This window comes from Berghia stephanieae, chromosome 1, assembly GCF_034508935.2.
Source record: "Berghia stephanieae isolate SIO BIC M18660-M18661 chromosome 1, UCSD_Bste_1.3, whole genome shotgun sequence".
NCBI classification, from domain to species: Eukaryota; Metazoa; Mollusca; class Gastropoda; order Nudibranchia; family Aeolidiidae; genus Berghia; species Berghia stephanieae.
In genome coordinates, this window is record NC_088360.1 from 59,596,452 (window position 1) to 59,613,727 (window position 17,276).

The 17,276-nt window shown below is 36.1% G+C and overlaps 1 protein-coding gene across 4 annotated transcripts in view; it reads left to right on the forward strand.

The window, feature by feature from the left end:
• The window catches only part of LOC144978558 (protein phosphatase EYA1-like), a 216,612-nt gene that overhangs the window by 160,688 nt on the left and 38,648 nt on the right, over positions 1-17,276 (forward strand). For all 4 annotated transcript variants that reach the window (XM_078924773.1, XM_078924783.1, XM_078924792.1 and 1 more), the window contains 5 exons: positions 3,521-3,622; positions 6,995-7,044; positions 10,243-10,408; positions 13,416-13,472; positions 14,694-14,851. In XM_078924773.1, the coding sequence (XP_078780899.1) occupies positions 3,521-3,622; positions 6,995-7,044; positions 10,243-10,408; positions 13,416-13,472; positions 14,694-14,851 (533 nt within the window). The remainder of the gene's footprint in view (positions 1-3,520; positions 3,623-6,994; positions 7,045-10,242; positions 10,409-13,415; positions 13,473-14,693; positions 14,852-17,276) is intronic.

A 17,276-nucleotide genomic window follows, 5' to 3' on the forward strand; every position in this document is an offset into this window, starting at 1 on the left:
AGCCATACACGAACATACACGCTTGCACATTGTTTCTACACATGTATACAAAAGAAATGAGCGTACATACAAACACATATACATACATACATACATACATACATGCAGACATACATACAAACCAGCATATCATCGTATATGCATGCCTACATTCATACATACATACATACATACATACATACATACATACATACATATATACATACACACAGACACACACACAGACAGATAGAACGATACGATATATTTGCTGGGACAGCAGATAACCATATTATAAATATAGTGTCTTATATTAAGAAGAAGATGGCAATAATTGTGATGATGATGATGATGATGATGATGATGATGATGATGATGATGATGATGATGATGATGATGATGATGATGACTACGATAATGATGATGATGATGATGATGATGATGATGATGATGATGATGATGATGATGATGATGATGATAACGACGGCGGCAATGTCGATGATGATGATTCACGACACTGCTTCTCGTTATTTTCATTGGTTGTCTCATTTTTCCACAGAAGATTTGTTAATTAATTTTATGGCGGTTGGAATGAAGGTTGTCTTATGTCGATTTGTCCGACATTTTGCTTCTAGATACCGTCTTCCGGAGCGCAGAAGTTGGAATTTTTCGTTCAGCGGATGCCTCTTTTCGTTGATAATGTTAAAAGATTTCTTCTCAACTGCATTAATATAAGTTGTGTCAAGGCTTCTAAGGTCTGTGTTAATTATTTTTGAAGCCTCTCTGAGGGTTCTATGTAGTTTGGATTTTTCTTTTGTTCCACAGCTTCCATACCACGTTGTGATGCCAAACGAAACGATACTCAATATTAATGACTTGTAGATTTGTATCATGGTCTTTCTGTTCACATTGAAAGACCTTAATTTTCTGAGTATATACAAGCGCTGGTTACATTTTTTGATGACATTGTTGGTGTGCGATTCAAATCTTAGACTGTTATCTATAATTACACCAAGGTATTTAAACGTTTCAACAGTTTCAACCGCCTGATTGTTAATTTTTGTTATTTGTCTTGCTCTTTTTCCTATTTTTCTGTGATCAAACAGTTGTTCCTTTGTTTTTGTTACATTGAGCTCTAGACAGTTATCGGCACACCATTTGCTGAATTTACTAACTTGCTCAGTGTATTTAAATTCGGAGACGGAATCATTGAGCAGGCCGAGTATTGCGGTGTCATCAGCATACTTGATGAGTTGGCAGTTATCAAAGCTAGCCACACAATCGTTTGTATAGAGGATGTAAAGTAGAGGTGAGCTTACACACCCTTGTGGGCATCCGTTTGAAAGAGTTTTTACTGATGATATATTTGAGCCTACTCTGACATGTTGGGGGCGATCGATGAGAAAGTTGTTATACCAGTTGATGAGGTAATGGGGAAGGTTTAGAGCATGCAGTTTACTGATTAATATGTTGGTTTTCATGGCATTAAAGGCAGACGAAAAATCGACGTATAGGATTCGGCAGTAGTTGGCGGGTGAAACATCCAAGTGATTTGATATTGAATGCATCACTGTGAGGAGTGCGTCTTCCACACTAAGATTTTGTTGGTAGGCAAACTGATATGGATCAAGTATGTGTTGGTCATATATAAATTGCAACAGCTCTCTTTTCAGAATTTTTTCCAGACATTTCATAATAATTGATGTTAAAGCAACAGGTCTATAATCATTCAGCTGAGTTGGTGGATTCTTTTTGGGTACTGGAATTATAGTCGATGTTTTCCATATAATTGGGATTTTCTGTTCATCTATTGAACGTTGGAAAATAGGCAAGAAAGGGACAGCTAGTTGGTTGTTACAGTTTGAAATGAGTGTAATGAATGTAGTCAGTTTTGTTGTTGTTGTCGTTGTTTCCGTCGTCTTCGTCGCACTCTTTGATGTTTTAGTTATTGTTTTGCTAGTTGTTGTTGTTGTTGTTGTTGTTGTTGTTGTTTTTGTTATGTTAGAGTTGTTTCAATGTCTTCGTTGATAATCTTGTCGTTGAATAGAGGCTATACTATATTCTCTTTGAAATGTGTTTTAGTTTTAAAGAATCGTTTCTTATCCTGTATAATACTTTAATTGTCACTGCAATATGATTAAGCTACACCTTTAAAGACGATTACTTCTTCATCTCTCATCATTACTTCCATGGTTCCCAAAAGCAATTTTCGGTCCATGGTATAGAAGCGTTTTGCCGATTGTTGTTGACATGCCCAATGATCTGCTGCTGCTGTTGCCCCGACCACAGACTGACACGATATCATTTTCTGAAAGTGTTAAACATTCCTCACATTTAAAAAATTGTTGTCGAGGAAATCGTTCTGTAATTTATTTTCAAATCGTGAGCGAAGTACCAGAGTTGTTGACAGATTTATCCGATTCAGTTGAGGAGCTGTGAATGACGAATGGGTGTATCTTGCCTTCTTGATAACACAAATAAGATTTTTGGTTTTTGGCATTGAGAATATCATGGGATAATTTGATCGATATTGAGCTTTTGAGCTTTTAAATTGAGCTTTTATCTAGGGCAATATCCACTAAACGTGCTCACACCGCTTTACAAGGGGTCCCCGGCCAACAGCAACACATAACATGTAGGACGGGACATGACGCCTGTTAGACGATATTATAATTTTTTCGGACAGAGACAACGCTGTTAACGGCCATGTACTCATTTTACACCTGAGTACGGTGAGAGAATGTGAGTAAAGAGCCTTTTCCAAGGACTCAACTATATGCCGAGCGAGGCTCGAACCCAGGAACTTCCGATCCGAAAGCGAGTGTCATACCACAAGACCACATAGCCGCACAATATCCGGAATTATATTGACCCGAGACTACCAGGTCTTTTCTCCAGGTCAATAAGTGACCGATTTCGAGGAAAATTTAATGAATATAAAATGTTATTGGTATCCTAACACCATAAAGAATTGTTTGCGGACCTCATTACCACTATTTATCTTACCCTTATTTTAATAGGTCCAAGAAGAAAGGGTTTTCATGATGGAGACTTTTTACTCTCAATCATGCCAGTCATTAAGAAGTAAAAATTCTCCGATTTTCTTATTGATGCATTTTTTGAATGTCAATCGGAACTATCTGAATCTCGTCAATTTAAAAAAAAAATTTTTTTGGTTGTTTTATTTTTTTTTTTTGTTGTTGTTTTTTTTTTTTTTTAAATCATGGGCGCTTTCGGACGGCATCGTCTATATAGATGCAGATTCATTTTGTTAACAATATGTTAAGTTGGATTTCATGATCACGTGGTTTAAGATTTTGTTTATTAGTCGTGTGTTAGATAAAATGTCAAATTGTGATTTTCCTCACAGTGCGCCCTCTCCAATATCACGGCTTAATTCAGCTACCATCTGACTCCCCTGTCGCCACAACCACCGCGCCACCACCACCACCACCACCATCATCATCATGATCATCATCATCATCATCATCATCGTCATCATCATCATCAATCAGCCATTGCTTCATGTCTATATTTTCAGTGTCGGCCAAGATCAAGGGTCAGACGTCCAACTCAATGGTCAACCCTTCCTACATGCCCGGATACAGCCAGATCACCCCCACAGCGCACGGCTATTACCCAGGTATGTTTCTATTTTGATGACTGTTGCCATCGATTTATTGAGCATTTTTTTCTAATCAATCATGTGCGAAATGCCAGTCACCCACTTGCCTCTAAATTTTAAAAAAGTTTTGAATGCGAACCAGGACAGATATTTACCTTTAGTTAGCCATGCTTTTCACTGAGGCTATTTCAGTTAAATCATCAGAGTGTTTGTCCAATAAAGGCATAAATGAAATAAAAGTCAATTATTAAAACAAATTGTGTTTGATTTTAACAAGTTGACAATCTGATTCTTGAAGAAACATATTATGGGTTAGGGTTAAATTCACCGATAGATTCAACTAGTTCTCCTTTAATCCGGGTTTCAGACTGTTCAATTGTCAGAACTTCGCCAAAATATCCACCACTTGATTTATTTTTCAGTGAAACCATGACTTGGCATCGATGATTTTCTTTCTATTTTTCTTTCTTTTTATTTATTTATTTATTTATTTATTTATTTATTTATTTATTTTATTTATTTATTTATCTATTTATTTATTTATTTATTTATTTATTTATTTTTAGAATACTTCTATAAAGACACGTCTAATTTTCCCTGTCAAAATGACAGTAGAATAGTACATACATAAACGTGAAGCGACAGAGGGTGTGGAGGTGGAGGGGAGGGGGGGGGGGGACGGGGGGACGGACTTGTTTATTAATCACAGATCTATGCTACAATAGGTGTTTTATATAACGACTTTTTTTTGTGTGTGCAAAGGTTTATATAAATTCATTTATAATCCTTCATTCACTTCCTTTAATGGCTGCAGTATTATTTCGAATTTCTTTTTAAAAAAATTAAGATGCACAGTTCCATGCTAATTTGGTGGTGTTTACTATATTTGAGGTTATAATAATTTTACACGTAGGTATTAATTTCCCGGAATGAAAACAAGTCATAACATTGAGCGTCTATTTAGACTAGGCGGTGTTTTAAGAAACAGCAATAACACAGACATACATCAACCCTCTTACTCTTGGAAAATGGCAACGATAATAAATAATTTGTATTTCAACGATTGCCTCCAGCATCTTCTGTTATTCAGATGTTGCCCTAACATTTTGGCATGTTCTATCGTTTTCCTATATTATTCTCTTCGCCCTACGGAAGTTGCGCAGAGGTAGTTGAAGACGCCATTTTATATTGACAGGCTGTATTTATTTGACCTTTGACTTTCCATGTGGATTAACGATGCTGTTTTCACAGGGCGCGATCGTTCGTTTGTTTTGTTTGTAGAACGCTTCGAGTATTGCGAGAAATAAGAAGCATTTTATTCTGTTTCTTTACTTAGCGACGGCACAGGGCCTTTAACCCATTACCCAGGAATTGCTCGTTAAATTTATTTAACATAATTTGATTACTATTTCGCTCTATTTATGTTTTTATTTCTCATCTTGTAAGATCATTTTCTACAGTTTTTTTTTTTTTCGCATACATTTTATAACTTTTGGTGTCAGGATACAATACATTTCCTCCATCTATTTGAATATCATGCAGTTTTCTTTCTTTCTTTCTTTTTTTATTTATTTATTTTGTTCGTTTTGTTGTTGTTGTTGTTGTTGTAAAAAAGTGAAAGTTATCATGAGATATAAGTTTCCTTTTTAAAGCACCATAAACCATCTTAATCCACATCCTTCTGTAGCGATTTGGCCAGTGAACTTTGTTGATCCTTTTTTTTTTTTCGTTTGCGTCTATTATCATATATTGTGATACTTTTGATAAGATGGGGGGTCATTTTCATCGATCAATATTTTAAGTAAAATTTATTTTTAAAATACAAAAGAGTGGTGTTTTTTCAGTGTACGGTAGCATTGTCCCAACCATAAGAGCTGGTTTTAGTTTCTATTTTATCTTAAGACTCAAGGTGCACATATCTCTTCATTAATCATTAAGCATTTCCAATTACAAAACCTATTACCTATCATACTCCTCTCTACCATCAGAAAGATGCTTAACATTATTACATTGAAGCGAATACGACCAGCAGTGGAGGAGTATCTGTCAGCTTCTCAAAGTGGGTTTCGAAACGAAAAAAAGCACAAGTGACACATAGGTGGAACCCAAAAGCACAAAGAAGAGTCTGCAATTCTCGTTATATATATTATGAGTTCTGCCTTCGACCTAATATATAGAAGCAAATTATTGCTTTCTGGAGAAGGACCATGTTAGATTGATCAGAGCGTTACTTGCCAATAAAACTCTCACATTTACGTCTGGCAAAGAATCAGCGATAATCAGAATAACAGTTGGAACGGCACAGGGGGACGGTCTTAGTCCTATCTTATTCAGTGTGTATCTAGAAGCAGCTGTCAGAGAATTAAGATCAAAATTATCCCAAATCAAAGACTTTTTTACGCAGACGATGTGGACCTCATATGCGACTCAGAACAAGAAGCACGTAACTATCTACATGTCGTATCTAACACGCTAAGTCAATGGAACCTCAAAGTCAACGAAACAAAAACAGAAATAGAAGCAGTTGAAGGGGCCAAAGATTATTGGAAAAAATGTCAGGAAGCTTGGGAACTTGATCAACGAGGAAGAAGACATTAAAAGAAGGAAGCTGCTAGCACAAATGGTCTTTCGCGCTATTAAATATCTGGTATAGGAAATCATTAGTGAAAGCAAAAGAATAGGCCTCTACGAAGCCCTTTTACTACCAATACTGCTCTACAACTGTGGTTCACTGGGATTAACGAAAAAGAATTTAGACAGTCTAAACGCTCACTAACAGAAAACAACTACTTCGAGTCATATTTGTGATATGACCAGACACGATTAGTAACCAAGATTTCTACGACCGTAGCAGATTACGCCCTGTCAGTGATAGAATAAAACAACAAAGATTGAAACTTCTTGGCCACATTCTCCGAAGAGACCATAACATACAGGCCGAGATAGCAACGAAGCAAAACTTTAATGCTGGGAAGAAATACCGTGGACGAACGCCAACGTCTCTACCAACAACACTTAATGCCAACTTGCAGACATACCATCGCCTGCTCCAATTAGCACCGGGAGAATTCCCTTAACAGATTCATTTTCTGAGAATTTAATATTTGATTGTTGTTTTTCTTTCCTTTTGTGCAGCTGTGTTTTATGGATGATATTGCCAAATTCAGAGGATTATCACTTTTTGTCAAGTCTTGATATATCTCTATATCTTATCAAAATGTATTTGTTGTTGGAAACATTGATATCATTTTTTTTTAAAGAAAGAAATATTTCAAGGGGTTTTGGAGGACCAAGAGTTATTCATTCATTCATTCAGTCTTTCATTCATTCATTCATTCATTCATTCATTCATTCATTCATTCATTCATTCATTCATTCATTCATTCACAGGTTCCACGGGCAGTCTTTCATACGGCACCACAAACTCTGTACCAGGCTATGTAAGTACCTATCAATATAATAATATCAAGTGAGGGAATTTAGAGGGATAGGGAAATGGACAGAAATTAGAAATGGATGGTTTGAGAATTCGATTATCGATAGACTCTATTTATTGCTTGATTAGGATGGAGCATTTTAGGAACGGACTACCTTGGACTAACTTCTCTGCTTTAATCACACACGGAGAGTATTTGAGATTGATAGCGATAGATTGCGACATGAATGTGTTGATTAAATGAGAATGGAAAATGTAACATGGGAGAATGGAAAAGGGGTTAAAAATCAGAGTGAGAGAGAGAGAGAGAGAGAGAGAGAGAGAGAGAGAGAGAGAGAGAGAGAGAGAGAGAGAGAGAGAGAGAGGGAAATTGAGAGAAAATAAGTGAGTGGGAGATAGGGAAAGAGTGAGAGAGGCCATTCATCATCCACTCTGCCCAATCTCTCTCTCTCTCTCTCTCTCTCTCTCTCTCTCTCTCTCTCTCTCTTAACCTCTCACTCACTCAAAGGGAGAAATTGAGTGGTGAGAAAGAGCGATAGAGAGAGAGAGTGCTTGGGTGTGAGAGAGAAAGAGATAGAGATAGATAGAGGGATTGAATGAGAGATGTTTAGTGAGTGAGAGAGAGAGAGAGAGAGAGAGAGAGAGAGAGAGAGATAGACAGAGGGATTGAGTGAGAGAGATTTAGCGTATGTGTGTGTGTCTGTGTGAGTGTGTGTGAGAGAGAATGAGAGAAAGAAAGAGAGAGAGAGAGAGAGAGAGAGAGAGAGAGATGGGGGGGGGGGGTTGGGCAGTGGATGATGGATAGATTGTCCAGTGGCTGACCATACTTTCCCTGTCAGAGACATGGCCTCACATACAACATGTCCATTGGATGCTGGACAAGGGGGAAAAATCAATGGACTTACTAAGGATTTGTATCAATAGATGGAGAAAGACAGGTCCATACTAATACACGCACTGCCTATCTATCTATCTATCTATCTATCTATCTATCTATCTATCTATCTATCTATCTATCTATCTATCTATCTATCTATCTATCTATCTATCTTTCGATCTATCTATCTATCTATCTATATATCTATCTATCTATCTATCTATCTATCTATCTAGACAGATGAAGAGGCGAACAAAAGGGAAAGGGGGGGGGGGTAGGAGAATAATAGAGTGAGAGAGATAGATATATAAACGGATATATATATATATATATATATATATATATATATATATATATATTTAGATAGATAGATAGATCGATAAATAGATATATAGTTAGAGAGCGAGAGCGAGAGTTTTAACATAATCTGTCATCTAACTGTTCTTTCATTTTCAACCCCCCAAAAACTCTCTCTCTCTCTCTCTCTCTCTCTCTCTCTCTCTCTATATATATATATATATATATATATATATATATATATATATATATATATATATATATATATATATATATATATATATCAATCTATCTCTCTCAGCTTCTCTTTTGGCCACGATATTAAACCCCGTCCACCGCACTCTCTTTTATAACTCCGAGAGAAGCAGCTCTTCCATCAAAGTCTCATATTTCGATGTCCTTCGAGAATGAATTATGAAGTGTGGTTAGTACCTGTCTAACAAGCCATTTGTTATTATTAAAAACAAACCCCAAAACTATACGATTCTCTTTGACGGATGGCTGAATATCTCTGGCACTGCGGATTGATCAAACCGGTGACATGAAAGAAACATTGATAATATATTACAGTGTTATCTTTATCCATTCTACCATGATTGATTGTCTTTTTTTTTTTTAGCTTTTTGACAAAGTACTTCATCCGTTTTATAGGTTTCTAAATTTTAATGATAACATAATGTATCTGTCCTGAATTTTTCCTTTTTTTTTTTTTTTTTTTTTCCTAATTGAACATGCATGATTTTGTTGCGGTCTGATCCTCCATGTCGAGTATCTTAATACCCTTGGATGTTCATATCAATTTACTTTGTAATTTTATTTATTTATCGACACGCATGCGCGACATCTAAGGCTCAGCGATACTGTGTCTTTGTCTTATGAATTTATCCGACACTGAACGTGGTCAATGACCGGATAGCTGACAATGATCCTAGAAAACTCGGCCCGGCGTTGTGTCCTTGGGTAAGGTACATTGCATACATTCTCCTACTCGCCTCGAATGTGAATGAGTAAATTGTCGGCAACTAATGACGGATATTGTAAGAATGCTAGTCCAAAAAATAACTCCTTAACAGATGACTTGTATTGTATGCAATGCATTATGAGCTGCTAGGTATTGAGTATGGTGTATAATGGGAAAAGTGTTAAATGAATATTGAGCTTTTTTATATAGCGCAATATCCACTAAACGTGCTCAAAGCGCTTTACAAGGGGTCCCTGGTCAACAGCAACATTTAACATGTAGGACGGGACATAACGCCTGTTAAGCGATATTACAATTTTTCGGACAAAGACAACGCTGTTAACGGCCAGGTACTCATTTTACACCTGAGTACCGTGAGGGAATGTGAGTAAAGAGCCTTTTCCAAGGACTCAACTATGCGCCGAGCGCGAGGCTCGAACCCAGGACCTTCCGATCCGAAAGCGAGTGTCATACCACTAGACCACATAGCCACACAATCTATGCCTTTATTTTTCCCATGTATGTGTCTTTTTTCGGGCAATGACAGAAGATGTTTCTTTACCAATTCAATAACAGATAATCCAGCAATTATCACCACAATATATAAATAGATACAGATTGTCAGAAAGTGGAATTTACGTCCTACGAGGTCTAACGATGTGTCCAGGAAAAGCTGTTGGTTCTTTCTCTTTTATAGAAAAATCAATGTATTGCTGGACTTTTGTTTATTTATTTATTTATTTATTTATCCTTTTTTATTTATTGATCTATTTTCATGATTTTCAACGACACCAGTTTTTCAAGAAGAAAAAGTTCTCCATTTTCATTATTTGAGGATCGCGATAGCTCAGTTGGTTGAGCTTTTGTTTCACGAGCAGTGATCGTGTAGATCTGGCAGAAAGTATTTTACAATAGATTAGCGCACTATCCTATGAGAAGCATGCCATGGTTACTGTCTTTTTAATGCTGCAGAAACAGGTATAAACTCCATCCTTTCATTTATACGTTTTTACCCCCCTAATTAACACAATATTTCATCACAATCTTTTACTTTGTCCTGTCCATAGGACAACGGGTTTTATGGTTACGGAGCACATGGAGCAGCCGACTACTACAGCCAGTACCCTTACCTGCCCACCTCCACCACCGCCACCCCAACCACCACTGCTGTGCCTTCCACGCAGACATACCAACTCATCGATGCTCCATCGGTCACCTCAGTATCAGGAACAGGTGAGTTACGTTTGGGTCAAAAATGCTTCTTAAGGAAACGAACCATTAAAAACATCTATTGAAACTTGCTTAAAAACACATTCTTTTTTACATTTAATTGTTGTTAATTCAAAACTGATTGGCATTGAATAGAATAACAGAGCTTTTAATCGCGGCTTTGAGCCTTGTGGTATGACATTCGCCTTAGAACTGGTAGGTTCTGGGTACAGCTCTGAGCGGCGCAAAATTCAGTCCCTGGAAAAGGCTCTCTACTCACAATTCTCTCACCGTACTTAAGTGTATAATGAGTTAATGGAAATAATGTAATATCACCTTTGGCAGCGTGTCTAGCCCTTCATATTTAAGAATTGGTGCTTAAACGATATCATTTTAAAACTCTCTACTTCATTCTATTGTCTTTTGTTCTCCTTGATCCTTTCTTTCTTATTTCTTTTTTCGTTTTGCTTATCTTCTTATCGTTTTGTATTAGGTTCATTCCGATCAAGTTGTCTCCACTCCGAATTAGTAACCAGTATTATTTGCTGACATTTTTTGTTATCATTAACCAGTTAACTGCCGTGCTCTGGAAATACACGTGTTTAAAAATGTGGCCAGAAAACGCGTCCTTCAAATATCGATCGATTTAAATGACCCTCATCTTGGCAAAAATTCTGAAACCTGGGACAATTCTCAAACCTGGGACCTTGCAAGGTCCCAGGATTGAGATTTTTTGCCAAGATGAGGGTCATTTAAATCGATCGACATTTGAAGGACACGTTTTCTGGCCACATTTTTTAAAACACGTGTATTTCCAGAGCACGGCAGTTAACTGGTTAATCACAGCCTTTTAGACAACCAGTTTGAGTAATCATATCAATTTATTTACCACCATTCTGATTGTTAGCGCTGATAAGCAACTCATTATCATAGAGCGTATGCAAGTTTTGCCATTGCGTGTAATAACATTGCATATTATTGTTTGGTTCATTGCGTCCAAACATATTGTGGTACCAGATAAGTTACGAACCATTGCAATATAATGAATGATGTAAATGCATACATTCTGCATGTGAAGCGGGAATAATTCTATTCTTTCATCGTCACCGCATAATTGCTCTACACTGAACTAACTTTGAGAATATGGGTGTGAAACAATATTTATTTTCCATTTTAAGTCCAGGTAAATGTTGAATGGAGACGTGATAATAAATCAACCACACACTCACACGACACGGACACATACACATACACTCACACACACACAGATATATATATATATATATATATATATATATATATATATATATATATATATATATATATATATATATACAGATATTTACACTACGGAATTGATGTGTAACTTTAAAAATACAAAACAAAATATACAATAACAAATAACAAAACATAAACAAAAATAAAAAGACTCAAAAAAGAAATTAAAAAAAAAACAACAACAAAAAAACACGCCCCCTCCCCAAAATAAAGAACAAAAACAAAAACAAAAACGAAACAAAAAGCAAATCACAACTAATGCTTGAAAAAGGACAAAAGGAAAGATTATTTAAGTTTTTTAATGATTTTACTTTATTATTCGCATTCTGCGGTTTTCAACTGCTTCATTTTAAAACAAAGATACAGAATACCTCAACAATTTAGCATTGTTTTCGTTACCACCAGACGCTTTAAAGAAAATAAAATATAAAAAGTTTGGCTAGAGGAGGAAAATGTTTAGCTCGAACAGTGTGCGTCAGACCGCTGGAGCAATCCTATTGTCTAGTTCATACTCAGTACTAATATGTCCTGGTTTCTGTCCATTGTTGTTGAATTAAATCAAGTGCAAAATGGAAGAAGAATGGACTAGTCAACTCAGTTATGGAACCGACATCAGAAAAAATGGCCATCTCCGTCCCTCGTGTATAATGGAGAGTCACTAGGGTGCCTCGCATTTCTCGCTGGAGGCAAGGTGGGAGTCTGAGGTATCACGTGTCCTTTGTAACGACGTTGCTGATTGGCTGCAGACCGTGGCACTAATGTAACGAGCATGCCCATTGGCTCAAAGCCTTCTCGAGTTTCTCGTTATTTCATATTTCTAATGAACATTTATTTTGCTTCCTTGTTCTGCGTTATTGGTGGGTTTTGCACGGTTTATATTAAAACAAAACAAGGAAGATGAGAAGAAAATTAGGCCACCTTTATATCTCTTTATGAAGGAATGTCTACTTCATTAAACAACGTAAACTACTATGGAACTTGTCCGCTTTTATCAATAATGACCAAACTAATAATGCTGATAACAACATCACCCATTATTATAGTTTTATATTGCTGTAGCTCGAAATATGATAATAATGTATCATTCTAACCTGCCAATATACTTTTTTTCTCTCCATAGATTACTTTAAATTTAAGATTATACACTTTAGTGAGAGGAAATATAATATACGTTCTAATTTTAACAAATTGATCACAAAACAAACGAAAATTGTTCTGTAATATCATTTGGACCTCAAGAACATCTCCAGTAAACGTAAAATTGAGAATAATCTCTCTCTCTCTCTCTCTCTCTCTCTCTCTCTCTCTCTCTCTCTCTCTCTCTCTCTCTCTCTCTCTCTCTCTCCCCCCCCCCCCAAAAAAAAAAAAAAAAGTTTTTTTTTCTTTAAAAAGAAGTGATTTATTTTATTATTATGTATTGATTTAATTTTTAAATCCAGTTAGCCAATAATCACAGATGACGCAGCTTCGAAACCGGGGTTTGTGTGTTTACTTATTTGTTAGTTTGTTATTTTCCTGATGTATAATTTTGGACTACAGAGTCCAACAACTCCACCGGGTCCTATTCCGAGTAAGGCCAACAGAAAAAAAATCATGAGCCATGCTTCTCTCGCGCTCTAATTTCCAATAGGCTTAGCTTTTTGATTACATCTTCAATCACACCCACATCTCTTATGAATTCTTTATCTCTTCAATAAAATCGATCTTTAAAGAAAATGCAAAGCTGACTTATTCCTTTCATGCCCCGTTACAGGATCTGATGTGAGTTTTAACCACCTTACCAGTCCCTCCCCACCCCTCAAAGAGAATGGTAAGTTGGAATGACTTTTCCACCTTAGAAGATAACGCTATTCCCGATGCGTGTGTACTTGAAATAGTGTAGCATTCAAACTGCTAGGGTTAGATTGAGACGCTCTGTTTTAAGACATTCGTGTGAAAAATTCTGTAGAATTCACATGTAGATGGAACAGACAAGTAAAATGTACAGCTAAGTAAATAAATCTAATTCTTTCTCACAACTGCAGGGCACATAGAAGCCAAAACTTCCTTCAATCTGAATTATTATCTTTTAATTCCATGTTTGATTATTAATGGCAGGTATTATTTTAGTTTTTCAATTTATTTTATGAATATTGTTATTTTTGCTGTTTATTTGCTTCTCAGTAAATAATTAACTAAATAAATACACATATAAATAAGTAAATAAATGAATAAATATGTAAATGAATGAATAAAACATGAATTAATGAATAAATAAAAACACAAATGAATAAATAGAAATTTGGATTTATGAACTTTGAAGACAAAATAGAAGACGTTTTGTCAAGGTACGTCAGACGATTTGTACTCCATTGTGTCAACCCGACAGTCTATCCGAATCAAGTCAATGTAAATAAATTGACTTTAAAGTCTAAATTATCGAAAATAGGATATTTAGATTTTTTTTCTGAAGTTTAAGTTTAAGTTTTAGGTTTAACTCAAACTTTAACAAGTTTAAGAAACCAAACTCACTTCAATGCAGGCATTTTGTGCTAAACTGAACTTTAAAAAAAAGTTAGCATAAAATGTTATATTAATGATAAGGTTTGCTCAAACCAATACCGTTGGAGAGGATCGATTACATTGGTGGCTCAGCGGTAAGATGACTCGTCTTGTCACAAAAGTCAAGTGATGTAAAGCGTGGTTAGTGGCCAGATGGGTGACAGAAATCGTGGAAAATTAGGGTAAGGCATTAAAACACATTGACTCACTCTGCTCAGGTGTGAATGAGTACCTGACTGTAGGCAGTGATGAATATTGTAAGAGTGTTGGTAAAGAAAAGTATTCCTGACAGGCGACTGGTACTGTGTGTTATGGGAATAATATGGTTCCATAATGCGTGCTGGGGAAATAAATGAAACGTTTTTAAGGGGATTGAGCATGATAAATCTTGGAAATGTTCTGTATACATGTGCATAATTTACTTATTTTTCTTTCACATTATTATATATCTCATCTATATTATTTTTTTTTGTTTGTTTGTTTTCGCCAGGCCAAAGAGGAGCATCCAGATCAAGAGCCAGAAGTCGGACTCAGCCTTCCCCGAGTCCGGAGTCAGATCTAGAACGTGTGTTTGTTTGGGACCTAGACGAAACTATCATCATATTCCACTCTTTGCTCACGGGAGCCTTCGCTCAACGGTACACGAAGGTGAGTGGCTTGTTTGGTTGTTTCTAATTTGTTACCCGTCGCCATAATCTTGTATGTCTTTGAATTAATTACACGTTGAATAATGAAAAATAACGCACCAAAACAATACACATCGTGTCGAAAGGTCTAGATCTGACAACGTGTCCATTTTTATTTCATCAATTTCTGATGCTATTTTTGGTATTCTTTTCATCCCAGCCTCTCAGTATTTTGTGTTATGCTACGTTGTTGGTATTTTTAAAATTATTATTTTGTGGTTTAAAAAAAAATTTTAAAACAAAATTGAGCTTTGTATAGCGCAATATCCACTAAATGTGCTCAAAGCGCTTTACAAAGGGTCCCTGGTCAACAGCAACATTTAACATGTAGGACGGGACATGCCGCCTGTTAGGCGATATTACAATTTTTCGGACAAAGACAACGCTGTTAACGGTCAGGTACTCATTTTACACCTGAGTACGGTGAGAGAAAGTGAGTAAAGAGCCTTTTCCAAGGACTCAACTATGCGCCGAGCGCGAGGCTCGAACCCAGGACCTTCCGATCCGAAAGCGAGTGTCATACCACTAGACCACATAGCCGCACAGTTTTATGTTTAAAACTATTTTGTTTTATTTGTTTGTCTTTGGAGATTTTTCAAACAAGGAAAACTAGATTATTTTTTATCATTCTTTGAATGTCTTGATAAGGCCATCTTTTTGTGTCGAAACCCTTTGGCTTAGCCTTCCATTTCTTTAATATTGGATTTCAACGTGGTTTTTTTTTTTTAACATCCGCATGCCTTTGAAATAGAAATAATTCAGATTTAACCAAAGTGAATAAATCCATACAAGTGAGGTAGCAAAACGCCCTTTCTATTTATTGTCTCTTCCAACATACGAGTTGCTATTCTGTCATTGTATATTTTTCCCCTTTAAGCGTGGAAGAAGAAGAAGAATAGGAATACCCATACTATTATAGATAATATACACAACAAAACAATGATCACTCCCTACACTATATCCGGTTCTCTTGTCACGAACAATGGCGTCTTATCTCACCAGCATGATCCTCAATAACTTCCGGCATCTACTTTGTATTTCCAAACACACCTTGAAACTAGCAGAGATTTCATCAGAGCGCAGTATGTCCTTTGGAACCCAAGAAGTTTCAATCTGCGATGAGCTTGAATGTTAGTTTCTGTGTTGTAAACAAGATATTTTTGTTTAACATGTGTATGTCAGTAGAGCCTGAGTACTAATCCAGGTAATTTGCTTTGATAAAACTTACGGTGAATGGTTTTAAACAATCGCCCAACTTAGATTTAGGATCCATACATATTTTGATTGGTATTATAGATTAAACACCAAATACAGCTGGGAATTCAGAGATTACGGAGATGGTATCGGAACTCACCAATAAATGGACTGTGTACGGCAGATATTTTCCCCCCGTTAACATGCGGAATCGGTGTGTATGATCGTTATCGAATAAACAAACCTGGCGTTTTGCCTTTTCTGTTTGGTTTTCGTCGTTACATTGCCTAACAATCACAGTGTTTCGCTCTGTGTTGTATATATTGTGGTATCTCAAGTAATTACACAATGATAGATACACATTAATATGATGCGTGCATAAGTGGGTCGTGGTAGATAAAGAATTGAGATTTCAGCGTTTGAGTTCCAGAATCTAACACATGGCTGATTTGATGTAGGTGGCGCTGCGTTAATGAGAACCATGTGCGCGAATTATATTTACTCTCCTTTAAAAATCCATTTATTTCTCTCTACTTAAAACAATTATTAATTTGTATTTAATTTTTTCGTATTGTCTAACTAATATAATATCATTGGCATAACAGAATAAAGTAACGATTAAAATTTAATTGGACAGATATATAAATATGTACATACCACACACACACACACACACACACACACACACACACTCACACACACACCACGTCTTTACTAATGCATCTTTTTTTCCGATAAGCCAGTTTAGGGTAAATATTGTTGGTTAAAGCCTCAACATCTGTTATATTCCCTATCGCATACTAAAAGTGATGAGTCATATATTTTAATCGATTCACTAATTTTTTTTAATATATTATTTTTTGTTTCTCATGTTAGTCACCGCAAAGGTGGCAAGATAAAAGTTTAAAAGAAAAGGAAAGTAAACAAACAACGCAAATGAACAAATTCACAAGGCTTCGCGAGCTTCGTTTGAAGAATTTAACACCGACTCTCCTTAATACTAATAACATCCAGCGGGGGATGAACAGAAATTCACACGTCAGAAATTTGTACCCCATCGAGGGAAATTCCCTGTTTACGATTAGGAAATTAGCATACGTGTAAAATAGTTTTTTACAGCCCGAATTCAATAACAGGGATAACAATGCTGAAAGAAGGGAGAACAGGAACTTGGAAAACAATGAACGGACTAG